The 19,180-nt window shown below is 37.3% G+C and overlaps 1 protein-coding gene across 2 annotated transcripts in view; it reads left to right on the forward strand.

The window, feature by feature from the left end:
* Nucleotides 1-19,180, forward strand: part of PDS5B (PDS5 cohesin associated factor B) — a 166,220-nt gene that overhangs the window by 128,579 nt on the left and 18,461 nt on the right. For both annotated transcript variants that reach the window (XM_036743468.1, XM_036743469.1), the window contains exons 26-30: nt 9,645-9,759; nt 10,679-10,811; nt 13,452-13,571; nt 15,848-15,910; nt 16,789-16,934. In XM_036743468.1, the coding sequence (XP_036599363.1) occupies nt 9,645-9,759; nt 10,679-10,811; nt 13,452-13,571; nt 15,848-15,910; nt 16,789-16,934 (577 nt within the window). The remainder of the gene's footprint in view (nt 1-9,644; nt 9,760-10,678; nt 10,812-13,451; nt 13,572-15,847; nt 15,911-16,788; nt 16,935-19,180) is intronic.

Consider the following 19,180-nt stretch of genomic DNA (forward strand, 5'->3'; position numbering starts at 1 on the left):
ATGTACTTATGTTATTTTTTTTTTGATTCAAAGCTCTACATTTTAGTTAAGATGTTCCTTAGAGTTTTCTTTTTTTTTTTTTTAAGAGGTGAGCAATGGATTCTTTATTGTTTCACTTTACCCTCTGGTTCTAAGAAATCTGGTCGGTTTTCCTTTATGATTTCTTGAAATATGAAATCTTGATTCCTTTTGGGGGGGGGGGCATGCCTTTCAGGTAGGCCAGTGGTTTTTAAAATTATCTCTCCTTGATCTGTTTTCCAGGTAAGTTGTTTTTAATATAATTTAGACTTCTTTTTTTTTTCATTCTTTTGACTCTGCTTTGATTATTTCTTGTTTTCTCATAATTATTAATTTCTTTTTGATCCATTCTAATTTTTAAGAAGTTTGTTTCCTGGGTAAAATTTTACACTTTTTGTCCGAAGCTGATAATTTTCTTTCCAATTCCTTCTTCCGTAGCACTAATTTTTCTTTTCGTTTTTCTTTGTCTTTACTTATAGATGTGTTGAAGTAATTCCCTTTTTGTAGGTTTGTGTTTTAAGCATCCCTATCACCATAATATTCTTTTTTTTTTATTGTTTGCTCATTCTTCTAACCTTATTACTTCCTGACTTCAGATTTGTATTAGGACCGTTCTCTGTACATATCTGGAGAGTGGTATGGCTGTGCTGTGCTTTGTCTTGTTTTGTGTCCTCTTGAGTCCTAATGCTGATTTCTTGGAATATTGAGTGTTGTGTTATTCCAGGGTTTCAGAGACAGTTCAGACTTTGGAACTGTAAGCTCTCAACTTGACCAAAATGATCTGATCCAGTATGAAGTTTGAGCGCTGTCATCTTGGTCTGAGCATTCCAAGTTTCTGACCAGGGTTTGAGTTTGAGTTTGAGCAATATGTGGACTTGTCCATGTGGAGCTCCAGTAGACTGCTGCTGGCCTTAGCCTTTGCCTGGCAACTTTTAGAAAGCTCTGTTGATTCATAGTGACAGAACTACAAGCTTCCTTTAGACTGAGGGTTCTGCCGTGGTTATTCCTCTATAGGCTTTTGACTGGGGTTGGGGCTGGAATTGAGACCCTGTTCCACTCCAGAGCCATACAGCTGGCGCTCATTTCTGTAGTTGCTCTTCATTCAGTATAACTAAGACCTGCAACTGCTCCTTACCTTGGATGGCCACCCCTAGGTGTCGGACATCCCCTCCTTAGTCCCTGTGACCGGAGGAGTGGGTTCTAACGCCAGATAGAGCTGTTAGTTGGCACCTGTTCCTGCTTTCTGCCCAAGGTGAACTTTCTGTACCTTATGTAGGATCTCTTCTTGCTCTGGTATAAGGCATTGACAGGTCCTACATCTATCCATCTAGGTGTTACAGTGGATAGAGTGCTAGGCCTTAGGAAGACTCCTCTTCTTGAGTTCAAATGGGTCCTCAGACACTATTAGCTGTGTGACTTCAGGCAAGTCACTTAACCTTTTGCCTCTGTTCCTCATCTGTAAAGTGAGCTGGAGAAGGAAATGGCAAACCTGTATTTCTGCCAAGAAAACCCCAAGTAGAGTCAATGAAGAGTTGGACATGACTGAAGAACTATTGAACAACAAACAAAATCCCTGTGCTGCATGCTTCTGTCCAGCCTCTATCTCCAGTGTTCACAGAATTCTTACTCTGTCTCTTTATTCAGACCTACCCCCAGACAAATAACTCTTTGTAAATATTTATTGGATTTTCCAATCAGAACTTGATCAGGCACATATTTTAGATTTTCATGTAGTTGTGAGGGAAAGCTGGACTGTACTTCCTGCTGCTTCACTGTATTGACTATGTCCACTTTTGTGCAATTTGAATACATTGCATGTTTCATCATTTTTCAAGTTGCTTCAAGAGTAATCAACTTTTTTTACTAAAAAGGAAGGCTCACACTTAATGGATCAGTGGCCTACAAGATGGCAGATTGCTCACTTTTTCTTAATTGCTTCAAAATCCTCCAATCTTCTGTAAAAGGAATTATGTTCCAAATGTAGAGTGATTACAAATAAATCCATAGAAGACAATTTCTGAAAATAGAAAATTCTTGTGAATTAACACTAGATAATTCTGGTACTTAAAGTTCTTCCTAAATTCTTCCCCACCAGCCAGGACACAAACCTTTCAGGAGCATAGGCAAACTCATAGGTATTGCTGGACTCAACCCTGGGGTAGGGAGGGCTTGATGGTACTTTAGTGGCTATTCCCCAAAGGTTCTTCTCTCCCCCCCCTTACAAAAAATAGTCCTGATTCTTCTAGTTAAATCAAGGAAGGGAAGAATTGGACAAGTTAAAAACAAGCCTTTTTCCTGGTGCCTAGCTTACAGTAAAGATTCCCTGCTGTTGTAGTGACTCTTCCTGAACATTCACTCCTCATTAAGTGTGTGAAGACTCTACTCAGCCCTGGGAAGGAAATAAGTCCTGAGGGTAGAACTTGGAGGGGCACCAAAGACCATCATAGTGTCTGAATTGTCTTTCCCCCCAGAGGTTATTTAAAACAAAGGCTGAGAACACTCAATTCTGTATCCTACAACATGGGGAGGCTTTGACAGCCTTGCAGCCCAGGCTTCATTATTTGCTCAGCAGCAAAGAGAGAGATACTAAAAGTAAATGATGGGAGAATAATTTTTTTTTTAAAGCTCAGTCACCAAAGATATCAAGAAGAAAATCCTCAATAAAATCCCCATACATTGGTCAGTCAATGAATAGAAAACATTCTAAAAGCAGAACAAACAATAAACAAAAATATCAGAAAGAATAGAAAGATCTTAATAAATTACATGAAGGAAACTGAACTAACCAGTGCCTTTTGAAAAAAAAATCCTGTGGGCTTTCCAGATGGCCCAGATCAACAAGAGACACTTCCAGAATAGTTCAAAAGAGAGCTAAAATCCATAAATGCAGAAATTTGGATTATTCAAATATTGGTCAGAAATTGGAGCTCTCAATGCACGTTCTTAAAACAGGTTAAGGAAAATGAATTTGTGAAGGAGCATCTTTAACGAAGTGAAAGATTAAGTTATTTAGAACACAGAAACATTGAAGTAAAGTTTGGCAGAAGTAAAGCAAAAAAAACCAACATTAAAAGAACATGAGTTTTTCAACTATATAAGCCAAAACAACTATCTTTGAAGACAGAATATGCAGAGATCACCTAAGAACATATTGTAGAGAGTCCTAATCAACTTAGATTGGACTAGATGACCTCTGAAGTCCCTCTGAGCTCTGAGATTCTATGATCTTCATTGCTTTTTCTTTTTAAAATTAATTTATTTTTAATTTTCAACATTCACTTCCATAAGATTTTGAGTTCTAAATTTTCTCCCCTTTTTCCTCCCTCTCTCCCCAAGACAACATGCAGTCTGGTATAGGCTATACATATACATTCATATTTAACATATTTTCACATTTGTCATGTTGTAAAGAAGAACTAGAACCAGTGGGAGAAACCTCAAGAAAAAAGAAACAAACAGAAAAAAAAGAGAGAACAAATAAGTATACTTCAATCTACATTCAGATTCCATCGTTCTTTCTCTGGATGTGGATAGCATTTTCCATCATGAGTCTTTTGGAGTTGTCTTATATTTGATCTTCATTTCTAAGAAATAGTATAGAATTCTTTAAGCACATGCTTCATTTCCTATAGAATAAAAGATCCTTGAATGGAAGGACAATTTTATTTCCTTCTTTTGTATTCCCAATGCCTCAGACAATGTCTTTTTCACAATGGCTTAATAAGTCTTTGAGTCTCATTGAACAACTTGGCTATTCTGAGGCCATATTAAGACAAGAATATCTCCTCCCTCATAATAGGCTTAAATAATATTTTTATATCTTTTGTGCCCATAACAGACCCTTATTCTATGTTTATTAGATTTTCCAGTAAAATAGGTCCTTTTCATTTATATTTTCAAATCTAAGATCATGAAACAGCAAGTGAGATTTGATGTTTCAGATTGATTTTTAATCTTTTAATATAGCACATCAGACCTTCATTATTTGGCATCTTTAAACACTCTGCAGTCCTGCCACACTGACCTGCTTGCTGTTCTGTATGCTTTGACCCCACTCTATCAGGGAGTTGGAGTGTCTTTTTGTGCTGCTCTCTCTGGTGCCCCCTGCGTTTGTTAGGAAACCAGCAACTAACACCTCCTGGTCCGTTTAACAGTTTATCATCAGATTACCTTTTACAAAAGGATATTGTCTCTCCCTCCCTCCCTCCCTCTGTCTTTCTCCCCCCCCCCCCCACATATGTACATATATACACATACACGTGTGTATGTTAGATTCACAACTTAGCTCAAGTCCTACATAGTATTGGTCCTATCAAGTTCATGTCCAAAGGTGATAGTATCACTGCTGGCTTCTGCTGGGATGGAGTCCCAGAGGTCACACAAGATAGTTTTTTTTAGTGTTCCTGGAAGCCTCTATTTCCCACCTGGCTGCTCTGTTGGACTTCATTTTGCCCTCCAGAATCTTATCATCCTGCAAGATCATATCATCGCAGAATCTCAATTCTCCCTAGTAATCCCCTGCTGCTGGTATACTCTCTAGTTTGAGAGATTGGGAAGTGGGCAATGGAGAGCTCCCCCTAGATCCTCCATTTAAGCAGGGAGCCCAGGACATCCATCTCTATCATTTTCTACCAGGCTGTACTCCTTAGGCTTCGTCTTGCTCCTGTACTTGCCACCCTATCCACTGTTACTCAGTAAACTTCAGTGACTCCCTGTTACCCTGTCCTTAGGGAACTTATAGAGTAATGGAAGAAACATGTATATAAAATAGAAATACAAAAAACATAGAAGGTAAACTTAGAAAAGGCAGGCACTAGCTACTGGGCCACCAGGAATGATCTTCCACAGAAGGTAGCGTCTTCACTATATTTTGAAAGAAGCCAAGGATTCTAAAGGGAAACAGTAAGGGACAAGAGCATTTCAGGCATGGGTGATAGCCAGTGCAAACTTATGAAGCTGGGAGATGGAAAGTCATATGTGAGAAACAGCAACTAAGCCAGTGTTGTAGAGTGCTTGAGGGGAGCAAGTGTATAAAGAGACTGGAAAGATAGGAAGGGGCCAGGTTGTGAAGAACTTTAAATGACAGGTGGAGGAATTTATAGTTTACTTTAGAAGTTACAAGAAGCCACTGGAGTTGATTGAGTAAAGGGGCTGGCATGGTTAACCCTGACTCACTTTGGGAGCTAGTAGCAGGTGTGTTAGAGTGGCAGGAGAGATGAGGCAGAGAAACCAAATTGGGATGCTGTGAGTTAGTCTAGACGAGGTGATGAGGGCCTGCACTAGGATAGTGGCTGTGTGAATGATAAGAGGGGGCAATGTTCAAGGCATGTTGTGAGCAGGATAGCAACAAAAAACAAAAGGGAAGAAAAGGAAAAGTCAAGTGAGGTGGACAGAGAAGGGGAACATGGCAGTGTTGAAACTGGCTAGGGAGGAGTCTTGAGTATGAAAAGCCAGATAGAAGAGGGGAAGTAGAAGTATGGGAAACTTAAAACACTTAGCTGTCAGTCTAATTATTGTATTTAATAGTGAATAAAGAACATTAAATTGTCTAGAGCAGGCCTGCAAGTTGCAGGCCTCAAGCCATTTGCAGCCTAGCAAAGGCCTGTGAAAAATGTGGAGGCAAATATGCTTTGTATGTAGAAGAAATCCTTTGGGCAACAATTTGTGCAGGCCTGCTCTAGAGTATGAATATAAGAAGGAAGTGCCTATATGCTAAACACTTGACAGATATTTCATTTGATCTCACAACAGCCCTGTGAGATAGGTGTTCTTAAAATCCCCATTTTACAGTTGAGAAAACTGAGGCATACAGTGACTTGACAGACAGATAATATGTGTCTTAGGTCAAACTTGAATTCAATTCCTTTTCCAGGCTCTAGACTCCATTCTTAAACCATTGTGCCACCTCATTGCCTACTGCTCCATGAAGGCAAGGTCTGGATTGATTTTTTTTTATTTGTATCCCCAGCAATCAATCCCCCTCTCTCTCCTTTTCTGTCTCCCTCTTTTTCTCCCAGCCCCCCCCCCCCCCCCAAGCTAGGTTCTTGTTCTGAGAGTTATTAGTTGTTTTCCATAGGGAAATTAAATAATTTATTTGAGCCTCAGGTTTTTTTATCTAAAGAACAGAGATAATACTTTACTACCTTACTTGTAGACCTTTTGTTAGGACTGTAAATATGAATTCTTATCTGGTGGAAGCCATTATAAGGTATATGCACAAAATATGGAGAAGAAGAGAAAGCAGGACAAGATTCAGGAATAGTGGTTGATTATTATACATGACTCAGAACTTTAAGCATTCTAAAGGTTGAAGCCTCCTAGTCCTTAATGCCAACCCCAGTAATTGTTGCCCGATGTTTTGTTCCAGACCTTGAGGGGATGCCCTTTCCTATTTGAGCCAGAACTAGACTGGATGATTTTTATCATGAGATAAGCCTTTGAATGAAAATACAGACATATCATTAAAACTCCCCTTTCCTCCTACTTCGGGGCTCCTGATGCCTGCTACCTGCTTGGTAGATTGTGAGATGATGCTTAACTAAGAAATGCTTGTTTTAATTAATGATCTCTCCCTTGCCTCTTTAATTGTGGGTTCAAAGTAATTTTTTTTTCAGTTGTAAGATAAAGGTTTCAATAAATTTGAAACGATGTTATTTGTTTAATTGTGTGTAGTATAGATTACATGAAGCAAAGTAGAATACATAAAACTAGAAAGGATAAGTTGGAATCCAGTTATGAAAGGCTTTGAATGCCAGACTATGAGGTTATTTTTTTTATTTCTTAGGAGAAAACATTTATATTTTAATATTAATGTTTTATTTCATTAGAGGAAACCACTGAAAGCTTTTGAGCCAGAATGTGATGTAATCAGATTACTTTCCCAGTGAGAGAGAGTAGAAAGCATATCAGTTGAGAGGCTGTTACATAATTGACTAGTTAAACTCATGAACGTCATGGGGGGTTTTGCTTATCAGGTTGTAAGACTTTATTAAGAAGGTAGGTTTCATTATTATAATTATTTTCTTTTAAAACAGGACCGCAAAAGCATACATAAGGTAATATATTACCTTAGAAAACCACATTGTGTTCTATTGTATTTTTATTTATTTTATTAAACATTTCCTAATTATACTTGAATCTCTTGGGGGGGAAGGTATTGGAAAATGGGAGTGTGGTGGGCCTCTAGTCTAGATGATTAGGCCATTAGTGGGGTGGTAGGATTAAAAGCAAGGTAAAAAAATGCAAAGGCAGAGTCAACAGTACTTGACAGCTTATGGGGGGAGGGATAAAGGAAAGAATTAAAAAAAACTCAGACACTTTGAGAATGAAGTGGAAAAATTGTGATACCAACAACAGGCATTAAGTTAATAAGGGCTGGCATAGGAGAGTGTTTTGAATTCAATTTTATATAGTGAAAGGAGTATTGGGATTTTTAGTCATATGATGAGGTTGTATATCATAACTCTACTAAGTAGTCGGGTGACTTTTTCTCTCTGAAACTGCTTTTTCATCTGTAAAATGAGAGGTTTGGACTCGATCACTGATCTCAAATGTTGTATGTGCTCCTTAGAGAGTTCACATTATAATTCACTGAGAATGCAAGAACGTATGTGAGAATTGTTTGTTTTTATTATTTAAATAAGTCTTGTTAATATTCATCTATAGGTTGACGTGAGTGCCTTCATTTGTTCTATGTGTGAGGTGGTCTTCTGTCTATTATTGTAGCTCAGGTATTCTAAGAATGAGGAACTAGCTCCACAAAGCCAAGGGGATAACAGTGACTCTGCCCCTCATTTACTTAATTTAATGTGTAATTTACTCATGCCTGATTAAGTATTATTTTGTCTAGTTTAGCTTTAGTCCTCACAAAATGGACAACTGGCTTAAAAAGGTGCCCTTAAAGGAGCTATGGGTTGATGATAATATGAACACAAATAAACAAGAAAATTGCACAGCCGATATTTGTACTTCTTGTCTGAGCTCTTCATTGGTCACTTAAGGTGCAAGCAATGATGATCTGATCATATCTGACAACATTGACCACAAGTTATCAAGATTATTTGAAAGATGGATTCACATCCACTGCTATTAATTATGAGCCTCACTCTAAATGTATATTGTACCTTGAGAGATTATTTTAGATTAGGTGAAGTCATCATGGTTAGCCAGACATTTTTCCCCCAAATATGGGTAAATTTTTTAAAAACCAACTCACATTGAGCTCATAAGCCAAAACAACTCTCCCCTCTTTCATTAGCCCTATCTCCTTGGATCCCAAATAATCTTTCAGATTTAGAATACTACCATGGTAATGAGACCACTCCAGATAAGAAGGTACTTTAAAAGTTGATAGACAATTGAATTCTTTCCCTGGGACCTGAACAGTCCACAGCTCAGTTGTAGTGAAGGGCAAGGCCCAGGTTTGCCCTCACCTGTCCCTTAGCAGACATTAATTTTGTTGTTGTTATTCTGAATTTGACAAACGTCAACAAGCATGAGTATTTTCGTACACACAGATGAACAGAAAAAGAGGATTATGAAATCATAATTATATACAGCTTGTATTTTTTAAAGCATATTTTGGTTAACTTCAAAGCTGTCGTGTTTATCTGTGATTCCTGAATTCTTTCTCTTGTCTTTGCATTTTTGTTAAAATGCTTTGTTGATGGCCTTTTTTTTTCTTTTGGCATCTTTATCAATGCTTCACCTCTTCTTCCCAAATCCTCCTTTTTCTCACTTAAAATACCTTTGTAACAATTAAGTGTAGACAAAACAAATCCACTCATTGGCCATGTCTGAAAATGCATTTCTCACTCTGAACCTCAAATTCTCCACTGTGGCATCTCAAAAAAGAAAAGCCACTTACAGGCCTGGTATCAGCCAATGAGTTTGAGGCAAAAAGAGGGAATAAATATTTAAGAAAATGCCATGTTTTCACAATGTGTCCATCCCTTTTCCAATCAAAAAATAGCATATTTTTATAGACACCAGTCCTCAATATTTTTGTGAACAATCCAGGCCAGAAGAAACATGAACTTCATGGGGGTTTTGCTTATCAGGTTGTAAGACTTTATTAAGAAGGTAGGTTTCATTATTGTAATTATTTTCTTTTAAAAATTTTACTCATGTACATGTAAATCATGAATTCATCCACTTTATGTTTTTCTACATTCATTTTGAAATAGAGGAAGAGACATAGCTGTGCATAGCTTAGGCCAGGGCTGTCCAACCTTAGGTTTTTATTGAAACAATATTTTGATTTGCCATTTTAGTGAGAGCTCTGTGGTAGCTTGGCTTCGTTTACTAAAGCATTTATGTAAATTTCTGTGCTTGTAAGCGGGCCATATAAATTGCACTGCGGCCACCACTGGTGGGCCACAGTTTGGATAGCCCTGGCTTAGGCTATGCACAGCTGTGTGTTAACCTAATTTGGGCCACACCCTGATTTTCATGTCAGTCACCGAATGCTTAATGTAAAATATTTATGTATACTCACAGACAGAGAGAGAGAGAGAGAGAGAGAGAGAGAGAGAGAGAGAGAGAGAGTGTGTGTGTGTGTGTGTGTGTGTATGTATCTTTTGCTTTCTAACCCAAATTGTCTCTCCTTCCCTTTTTTTCTTTTTCAGAAAAGTTATTATCACTCCTACCAGAATATGTTGTTCCTTACACTATTCACCTTTTGGCACATGACCCAGATTACGTGAAAGTCCAGGACATTGAACAACTTAAAGATGTGAAAGAGTAAGACTTTTATCTGCCCCATTTCCCACTGCTTATTTTTAACACTTCGCCTTCTAGTTACTCCCTTTTAGCTCTTTCTTGGGTTGTAGTTTGTCATCAATTGCATTGTAGCAACTGCTGATCTCAGATGTCATGTTCCTTTGGAGAAATTTGGAGTGGTTCTGGTGGAGTCCTTCCCTGGTAATGCCCTGCATTCCAAGCTTCCCTCAAGCTGCTTCACCATGGTTCATTGTTTCATTGGTCTTACTTATCTCTCCACAAGTTTGGATTGCAGCCCCCTTCCTGCTTGTGTTCTTAGATGATGTTCATACCCTAAATAAAATTCATTAGAGAATTCTTGAGTGAAGGAGCTTCTCCAAATTTAACTAAAATGCTTCTTAAACCGAAGATCACAACAGTATATAGCTGGATACACACTTCAAGCCTTTCCTTTGTGGTAAGACTAGCCAGCTGTGCTTTCTAGCACAGCCATTTAGAACCATGGTTAGCCTCCATCCTGTGAAGAGGCAGCGCAGTAGCACTTTAGTGAAAGGAAAGGGCTTAAAATAAATGGAATACAGCCTCTTCCTTCCAGATGCTAGAAACCAGTTTGAATTATATTTGAGCCACTCCTTAGAATCTGGTTTCCTTTTGGCTAATTCTGGATACTTTGGCCTTACCTTTGCTTTAGTTGCAGTGAAATTTTACTTTATTCCTTCACTGTCACTATTCTTTGGAATAACTCAGAAAGATTTGTATTCTCATTACTAGCCTTTGTTTAAGTGGCTTGTGTGTTTATGTTTAGTGGACCTTTTTTTCTTTACCAGAATTCCTTGAGAATTCTTAGGTGCTTTGCTTTTGGTTTTTCTGGATTTATTTTGTGAAATCACTGGATAGATTCTTAACATTATGGCCCACTTTTCTCTTACATTTTTTGTAGATGTCTGTGGTTCATCCTGGAAATCTTAATGGCTAAAAATGAAAATAACAGTCATGCTTTTATCAGAAAGATGGTAGAAAATATTAAACAAACAAAAGATGCCCAAGGACCAGACGATGCCAAAATGAATGAAGTATGTATTTTTTTTGTCCAAGGTTATAGATTGACTTTTTAAGTATTTGGTTTTAAGTGTACTGATTTTTAACATTTAAAAACAACATCTAAACCACTTGTTGCTATAAGTTGGTATCATTGGAATTGTCTTTGTTCTTAACATTCCTTCTTATTCACTTTGTGTAGTTCCTCCTGTTCTTTTTCTCTCTTCTTTTCTCACCCTCCATCTCCCACTTCCTGCATCTCCCCCCCAACCCTTTTCAGTCTAGACCTGAGATTTCATTGCTGTGGTTAATTCCAGGTTTGGAAATTCATCTATCACATAGTTCTAGAGAAGAGAATTAAATCATTTGGTCATGGTACTAGTATTTGTCGCAGGCAGGACTTGAACCCAGCTCTTACTAACTTGAAAGTTGTCCTAATATATATTTTTTCCCTTACTTTAGCTATGTCCCTATTTTTCCTTTTATGGCAAATTTCTATAATCATGGCAGGTGACCAGAAGAAGATGTGAACACAATATTAAATCTTTATCTCATAGACTCAGGCTAGAGCACATCTAAACTACTATAATAAGATACAGGTTTGAAGATCTAAGAGATTCAACCTGGAATTATAGTCCTTTCCATATCCATAAGTAGATGAGTATTTGGGCTTGTCATTTGCCTGTTACTCGTTATGTATTCACGTATGAGGTAAGGTCCTTGTACTATCTCAGAGTGTCATGGAAAGAAAGTTGCAGCAGTTTGTGCAACTGAGGTATAAATCTATTATTTAATGAGGTTAAATCAGAAGTATCTTCAGTTTTATTTAAAAAAAAAAGATTTCAGTGTAATCAGTGAGCTTAAAGGAGAACAATTTATGGGATATCCTAGGTTTGAAACCCAATTTTATGTTATATTTATTATTTAATGTGGGATAACACTTGCACATAGAGCATGCTCTGAAATGCAAGCAAGTTACGCAAGGTTTTAAAGAGGCTTCAAGAGTAGTGATCTATGCAGGTGTAATAGCTAGTTCATTTGAACATGGTTAGTAACTGAACATGTTTTATTATAGACAAGTCTTTTGATTCAATCTGGAATTATTTACTTAGTCTGTTCAGACATCCCATCATAGCTCTTTGTTACAATTGGAGTAAAGTAAGCATCTCTTACGTAAATCGTTTATGTGATCATTAAACTTGGGCAAAGCAGTCACCTGCTTATAAAGGGTGTTGTTTTTGGATTGTTAGCAGCATCTCATTCTCCTAAGAAGGAAATGAGCAGCTAGTGATTAACTAGAGTAAATAACTGAAAGTGAATAGCTGGAGTGAAAATTTTATTTTGAGAAAATAACAAGATCAGATTTTTTTATACACACACAGACACACACACACATATATCCATGCGTGTGTGTATATATGTGTATATATATTTATAAACATATATATATATATACGTGTATGTACATGTGTCAAATATAAAAACTGGGTTCAGAATTTTATATATGCATAAATAAATCAATAACACAATTTGCTAACTTATATCACAAGACAACTAGGGAAAATAAGTGGAGCAGTGGATAGAGGGCTAGACCTGGAGTCAGGAAGACTCATCTTCCTTAGTTCAAATGTGGCCTCATGCACTGTCAGGGCTATGTCAGGGCAAGTCATTTAACCCTCAGTTTCCTCATCTATAAAATGAACTGAAGAAAGAAATGGCAAACCACTCTGGTATCTTTGCCAAGAAACCCCCAAATGGAGTCACAAAATGTCAGACATGACTGAAATAACTAAACAATAACAGTATTACATTTCACTTTTTAAATAATCAGCATTTACAAGGGTAAATTGTAAAGTGCCATGATGAATGAAAGAAAAAGAGAGAGAGACAAACAAGAAAAAGCATGTATTAAATGTTTGATGTGTGTCAGCCATTGTACTAAGTGTTGAGGATACAAATACAAAAGAAAGGCAATCCTTGCTCTCAAGAAGGTTTCTTTCCATTTGGAGGAGGTAACCCAGATAGAGGAGGGGCGGAAGTGGGGGGTGTTTTTGCCTGGGAAATCCCAGGGGTGGTAAGTAGAATCAAAGGACAAACAGTTGGGCATACCTTTCAGTAGCAATGTTGATGTTTTGATTACTCTTCCCAGAGTTTGAAGCAGAGGTTAGTATACAAGTAGGATATAAGCTAGAGTCAGCCCTGGACTGTGAGTCAGAAGACCTGGGTTTTAGCCCTGCCTCTCTCTACCTTAACAAGATACATGACCTTTTGTAAGTGACCTAAATTTGGCTTCATTTTCCTCATGTATGATATGAAGCGTATGGGCTATATAATCTTTAAATATCTCTCCAGCTTTAAATATCAATGATTCTATGATTCTTTTTATAATTTACGTGACTGCATTAGTTTTCTTAATAGTTATGATTAATTTAAGTTAAATTTTAGCAATTTAAATGTTATTCCTTAAAATAATAATGAGCTTATATTTATATAATATATAGTTTACAAAGTGCTTTTCTCATAACAACCTTATGAGATAGGTAATGTAAGTATAATTTTGGTATATAGGTCATCCTCTCATTTTTAAAAATTGCGACTAATTCTTATTCTGGCATATTTTCCTTTACTAGTTCATGGTTATGTTAAATTCCATATTTATTTTAATAATATTGTAGAAACTATACACAGTGTGTGATGTAGCAATGAATATCATCATGTCAAAGAGCACCACATATAGTTTGGAGTCTCCAAAAGACCCAGTACTTCCTGCACGTTTTTTCACTCAACCTGACAAGGTAAGTATTTTGCATAAGTTGAAGCAACCTGTTATATCAGTATGGAGTCATAGGCAACTGTTGGTTAGGGCAGGTCAAAGGGGGACAGGACTAGGCCCATAGAATCGTCCTGTAAGTACTAAGGTTGAACGTGAGCTTCAGTCAAGGTTAGAAGTCTTTAGTAATCAAACTGGAATTGTATTGTGATACTTGAGCCAGGTTGGGGTTACAATCAGAGGCAAAGTCAAATCCAGAAAGGAGGAAAAAGTGTGGTCAAAGTATGCAGCTCAAGTGTCACTATGTAGAGGCTCTAGATGAAAACATCTAGGGGTAAAGGCCTAGTACAGGGGTGGGGAACCTGCAGCCTCAAGGCCACATGTAACCCTCTAGGTTCTCAAGTGCAGCTCTTTGATGGAATTCAAACTTCTCAGAACAAATCCCCTTAATAAAAGGATTTGTTCTGCAAAACTTGGACTCAGTCAAAAGGCCACACCCTAGGACTTAGAAGGCCACAAGTTCCCCACCTCTAGGCTAGTATATAGTCATGGGTCAAGAGCTGAGGCTTATGTCCCTTTCAGAGCAAAACTTCTGTTTATAACTCTTATTTCTTCACTTTCCACTAACTTCTCAACCCCTTAAAACTTTTTTGATCCCACCACTCAACAAAAACTACTCCCTTCAAGGTCAGCAACAGTCTCTTAATAGCTAAGTACTGTGGCCTTTTCTTGTTCCTCATCTTTCAGTTTTCAATTCAGTTGACAATGTCAACTACACACCTTCCTGGATAATCTCTCTTCCTTGATTTTTGGGGACTGCACGCTTTCCTGGTTCTTCTCCCACCTCTGACCAATCTTCACTCTCCTTTACAGGGCACACACCCAGTCTTCTGGGTACGAGTGCACCCCAAGATTCTTTCTTGGAGTCCCTTCCCTTTAATCTTTATACGTTTAGAAACCTCGCAATCTCTAAGGATTCAATTATCTCTTTGTAGAGGTCTCCCAAATACATATATCCAGCCTTCTCTATCCTGAACTCCAGTTCCATATCACTCACTCCTTGCTAGAAATATCCACCTGGATGAAGTTCAGCATGTCCAAAACTGGTCTCATTTATCCTTAAATCCATCCATCTTCTGCACTCCCTATATCTATATCACCATTCTTCTAGGCACTTGAGTTTTCAAACTTGGAGTCATCCTTGGTTCTTTACTTTCCTTCCTGCCCTGATAGCCTTGTTTTTTGTTATGCCTTGCTAATTTCTACATTTATAACATTTCTCTCTTCCATCTCCTTTTCTCCACTTACCCATCCAACCTTAGTTGACACCTTTTGCCTAAATCTTTGCAGTACACTCCTGAATAGGCTTCCTGTATCTAATCTCTGTCTTTTCCAATTCACCTCCAAGACATCTGCTGTATTATTTACTATTCTTTGTACTGATTCTAGCCATGTCATTTTCCTGTTCAGGAAGCTTCAATGACTCCTTGTTGCTTAGGATTAAAGACCTCTTTGATATTTCAAATTATGTCACAATCTGCCTTCAACCTTTCTTTCCTGCCATTATTTGTCTTCATAGAGTTTATTTTCAAGCTTGATTGGCCTACTTGCCAGTCTACACACATAATATTCTATCTCCTTTCACCATGCCTTGGCTCTTGCTGTTGTCATACCTCTTTTCTCACTTTAATTTCTTAGAATCTGTGCCACCTTCTTCAGTACACCTTTCCTGACTCCCCTCATCCCTAATTACTTTGTATTTATTAGTTTATATTTCATATCATATGTGTACATGTTATTTTCTTTCAATCGAATGTAAGCTGCTCGAGAGAAGGAGCTGTTTCATTTTTCTCTTTATAATCTCAACACCTGGCACACAGTACCTAGCAAAGACTAGGCACTTGTTGAAATCCAATTTAATTGAATGTTAGCTACAAGGAAATAGTCAAAGAATGAAATTGAAACTGGAAAAAGTTTATTGTAATTCGGAATAGGCTATTGGGCCCACTTATCAGCCCTAAAAACAGAGACTACAAGTCAGGACTTAGTCTTCTATTTTCACTCTTCACTCACAGTCATAATTTGTGGACTGAAGTATAATTTAACAATAATGGCTCAGTTAAGAGGATTTAGTTTATACACGCAAAGATCTCTCAAATAATTCAAAATAAAATTAAGGTTTCAAATGATTTTTATTTAGTAGTGTAAAATTTGTTATTTTCTACCATATATTTAACCTCCTTGATATCACAGATATATTTTCCCATATGTTCATTGATTACTTTTTTCCTTTGCTTTTAGAACTTTAGTAACACCAAAAATTATCTGCCTCCAGAAATGAAATCCTTCTTCACTCCAGGAAAGGTACGTTTTGATAAAAATTAAAGGTTTTGTTTATTGTAGAGTAGTTTCTTTTCATTAATAATGATCACTGGCATAATTCTGTCTTGCACTTTTGTATTTCAAGAATTCACGTAAGCTAGAAAAACGAATTTTTAGCAACATCCTTATTGGCTAATAAGTAATTATATACCCCTTTTCCAAAAATGCAAACTAAAGCATGATAAATTGCTAGTCTTTCCTCAGCAAGCCAATAGAATTTGGGATAAATCATGGCACTTTAATTTTTAGACATCTTCCTTCAATATCAAAATGTAAATTCTAAAACAAAATGTATACCTTTCTATAGAGCAAGTTTAGCAGTATAGCTGGTGGTGTTGGTTGCAGTATTCAGTAGCTCTTGATTTTCTTTTGAACCTCTTTCCATGTAACTGAGAAACTACTCATTTGCCTTCCATGTGGCTTTAAATTTATGTCTGAGTAAAATTTATCTTTATTTAATTGAATTTTTTAAAACTAGGTCTCTTATCTCCTCCTTACTAGAAGTTTAGTGGCCACTCATGGGCCTGATCCCTCTGATACACACAGGTATTTTTATATTCTCTGTTTCTGTTGCCCCTTTAGGCAATCTGGTGATTCCCCCACTCCCAGGGGTTCCCCATAATGATGTCAGCTTATGATCAGCTTAACCTACTACTTCTCAGAGCTCTCAAGCCCAGGTAGCAGGAATTATAGGCGTGTCCCCAGCTCAAATTTAGTTTATAGACTTAATGCTTCTGGACAATCCATTCCTGTTGATTTATATTCAAATATTTTGACAGTAATACTTGTTGTTTCCTAATTATTTAACATGTAATTTATTGGTTTTAATTGGATGATTGAGCATGTATTTTTTATTTCAGCCTAAAACAGCCAATGTTCTTGGAGCTGTTAATAAACCCCTTTCATCAGCAGGCAAGCAATCTCAGTCTAAATCTTCAAGGATGGAAACTGTGAGCAATGCAAGTAGCAGCTCAAATCCAAGTTCTCCGGGAAGAATTAAGGGAAGGTATGTATGTGATAGTTCACATTTGACAGTGATTATAGATGTTATCAAGGTAGTTAACTTTTGAAAACCTCTAACCTGAAATATTTTGTATAAGTGAGTAGGTGTCACTATTCTCTATATTCTAAAATAGGCTGTCATTCTTCTCCAACTTAAGATTTATGGAGGTCATGTGAAATGCTTATTCTTAAGGACTGATGAGTCTTCAACAACCTCCTTCCTCCACCTCCAGACTCCCTTCCCGTAGCAAATGTTGAAAGAACTTTCCTATAATGATATGATAATAACCTAATTTTAAGAGAAAATGTGACATAGTGGATATAGCTCTGGTATAGGATCCAGGAAGGCATCTAGTGGCACAGGAAGTCAGACCTAAGTTCAAATATCACCTCAGACACTTACAAGCTGTGTGACTCTGACCAAGTTACCTGACCTATCTGCCTCATTTTCTTTATCTGTAAAATGGGAATAACAATAATAATAATAATAATATGTTTCCCATGGTGGTTATGAGGATCATATGAGATACGTGTAAAGTGCTCAGCACAGTTCCTGGCACAGAGTAGGTGTTATGTAAATGCTTGTTTCCTTCCTTTTAGGAAAACCTGGCCTCAAGTCCCTCCTCTGACCCATATTTTCTGTGTGACTTTGGGCAAATCACTTAACCTCTCAGTGCTCTAGGCCAGTGGTGTCAAGTTCAGGTGAAAACTGATCCCTGCAGGCCTCTTAGTACTTAGAAAACCACAAATTAACATTATCTATGTTGTATTGTGATTTGATTTATTTTGTTAAACACTTCCCAATTATATATCAGTCCAATTGGGACCCTGTGGAAGTCTGGCACCTCTGTTCTAGTCACTTCTCTAAGAGTAAGAAGATGAGATGTGTGTGAACCTGTATCACTGGAGGGAGATTCTTCTCCTGGAAGGTCCCTGTATCAATAAAATCTCAAGTCCTGTCCCTTTCAGTTTTCTCATTTTAAGCCATCCTTTTCACTTTGCTTTTGTAAAGGTTCAGTATAAATTTTGAAAATTCTTCAGTAACTTTAGATGTTCAAAGACCCATGTTTGCTGGATATTACTTGACTACAGTGGAACATCACAGAGGCATTAGTTGTTGCCAGTTTGGAGAATTGCACAACTGGTGATATGGAATAAGATATTCCTGGCAGTAAAAGAAGGGAAGAATGATATTAATATCTTTTTCAGTAATCTTGATATAAGCATAGGGGTTATATTTCTGGCTGATCCAAAATAGAAATCGGAAGTGGTAGTTCAGAGCTGTGATTTCATCTGTATAGGGACTCCTGTTGTAAGAATTCCCTCTTCAGGTATAGATGAGTAGTCTGTTTGAAATGTATAGCCTCATATGCTTTGGAGAATTTATAGGTCAAGTGATTTACCTGTGGTCATAGTATTTATCAGAGGCAGGACCAGAATCTACGTCTTCCTGAGTCCAAGAGTGACATTCATTTTACTAGACCACAATTGCCTCTCGCCAATATTCATGATGGTGTCTAAATCGTCTGCCCAAGAGCTTCAATGATTAATATATTGACTTTGAAATTCCCCGCATTATCCTTTGCCTTCAGCTGTCAACTGGGCATATTCTCTTAGATATCTTCAATTGAATCTAAAACACCTTTGCTTCCAAAATGATTTTCTTTTTTGATTTCCTGTTTATGTCAGTGACTGCATTTTCCTAGTCACTTAGAGACAAAAATAAATCTCTCAGAAACATCTTTGATTCCTCTGTCTCTTTCAAAACCAGCCAAGAAGCCTTCTTTATAATACCTCTTCTGTACATTCCTTCTTCTGCCACTTAGTTTCAGACCCTTCTATTCAGGCCTAACCTACTGAAACAGGTCTCTGACTGATTGCCTTGATTTTTGACCCATTTTCTATACCACCGACAAATCAGCATTCCTAAAACATGGTTTTGATTCTATTATTCCTTAAAATGACTATCGTTACCTATAGTAAAATCCAAATTCCTTAGCCTGATGGTACTCAAGACCCTTTGTCTTACTTTGTGTCATGGACCTCTTCATCATTCTGGTGAAGACCATGGACTCCTCAGAATTTTTAAAATAAAATAAATACATAGGATTATAAGCCAATTATTTTGAAATAGTTACCAAGTTTATGAACCGCCCTCACCTCCCATTTAAAAACCTTTGCTTTATAATCTCACTCTGACTTTACTTTTCTTGTTTCCTGCCACAGTGACCCCTTACTCTCTCCAAGTTG

This window comes from Trichosurus vulpecula, chromosome 2, assembly GCF_011100635.1.
Source record: "Trichosurus vulpecula isolate mTriVul1 chromosome 2, mTriVul1.pri, whole genome shotgun sequence".
Lineage (NCBI taxonomy): Eukaryota > Metazoa > Chordata > Mammalia > Diprotodontia > Phalangeridae > Trichosurus > Trichosurus vulpecula.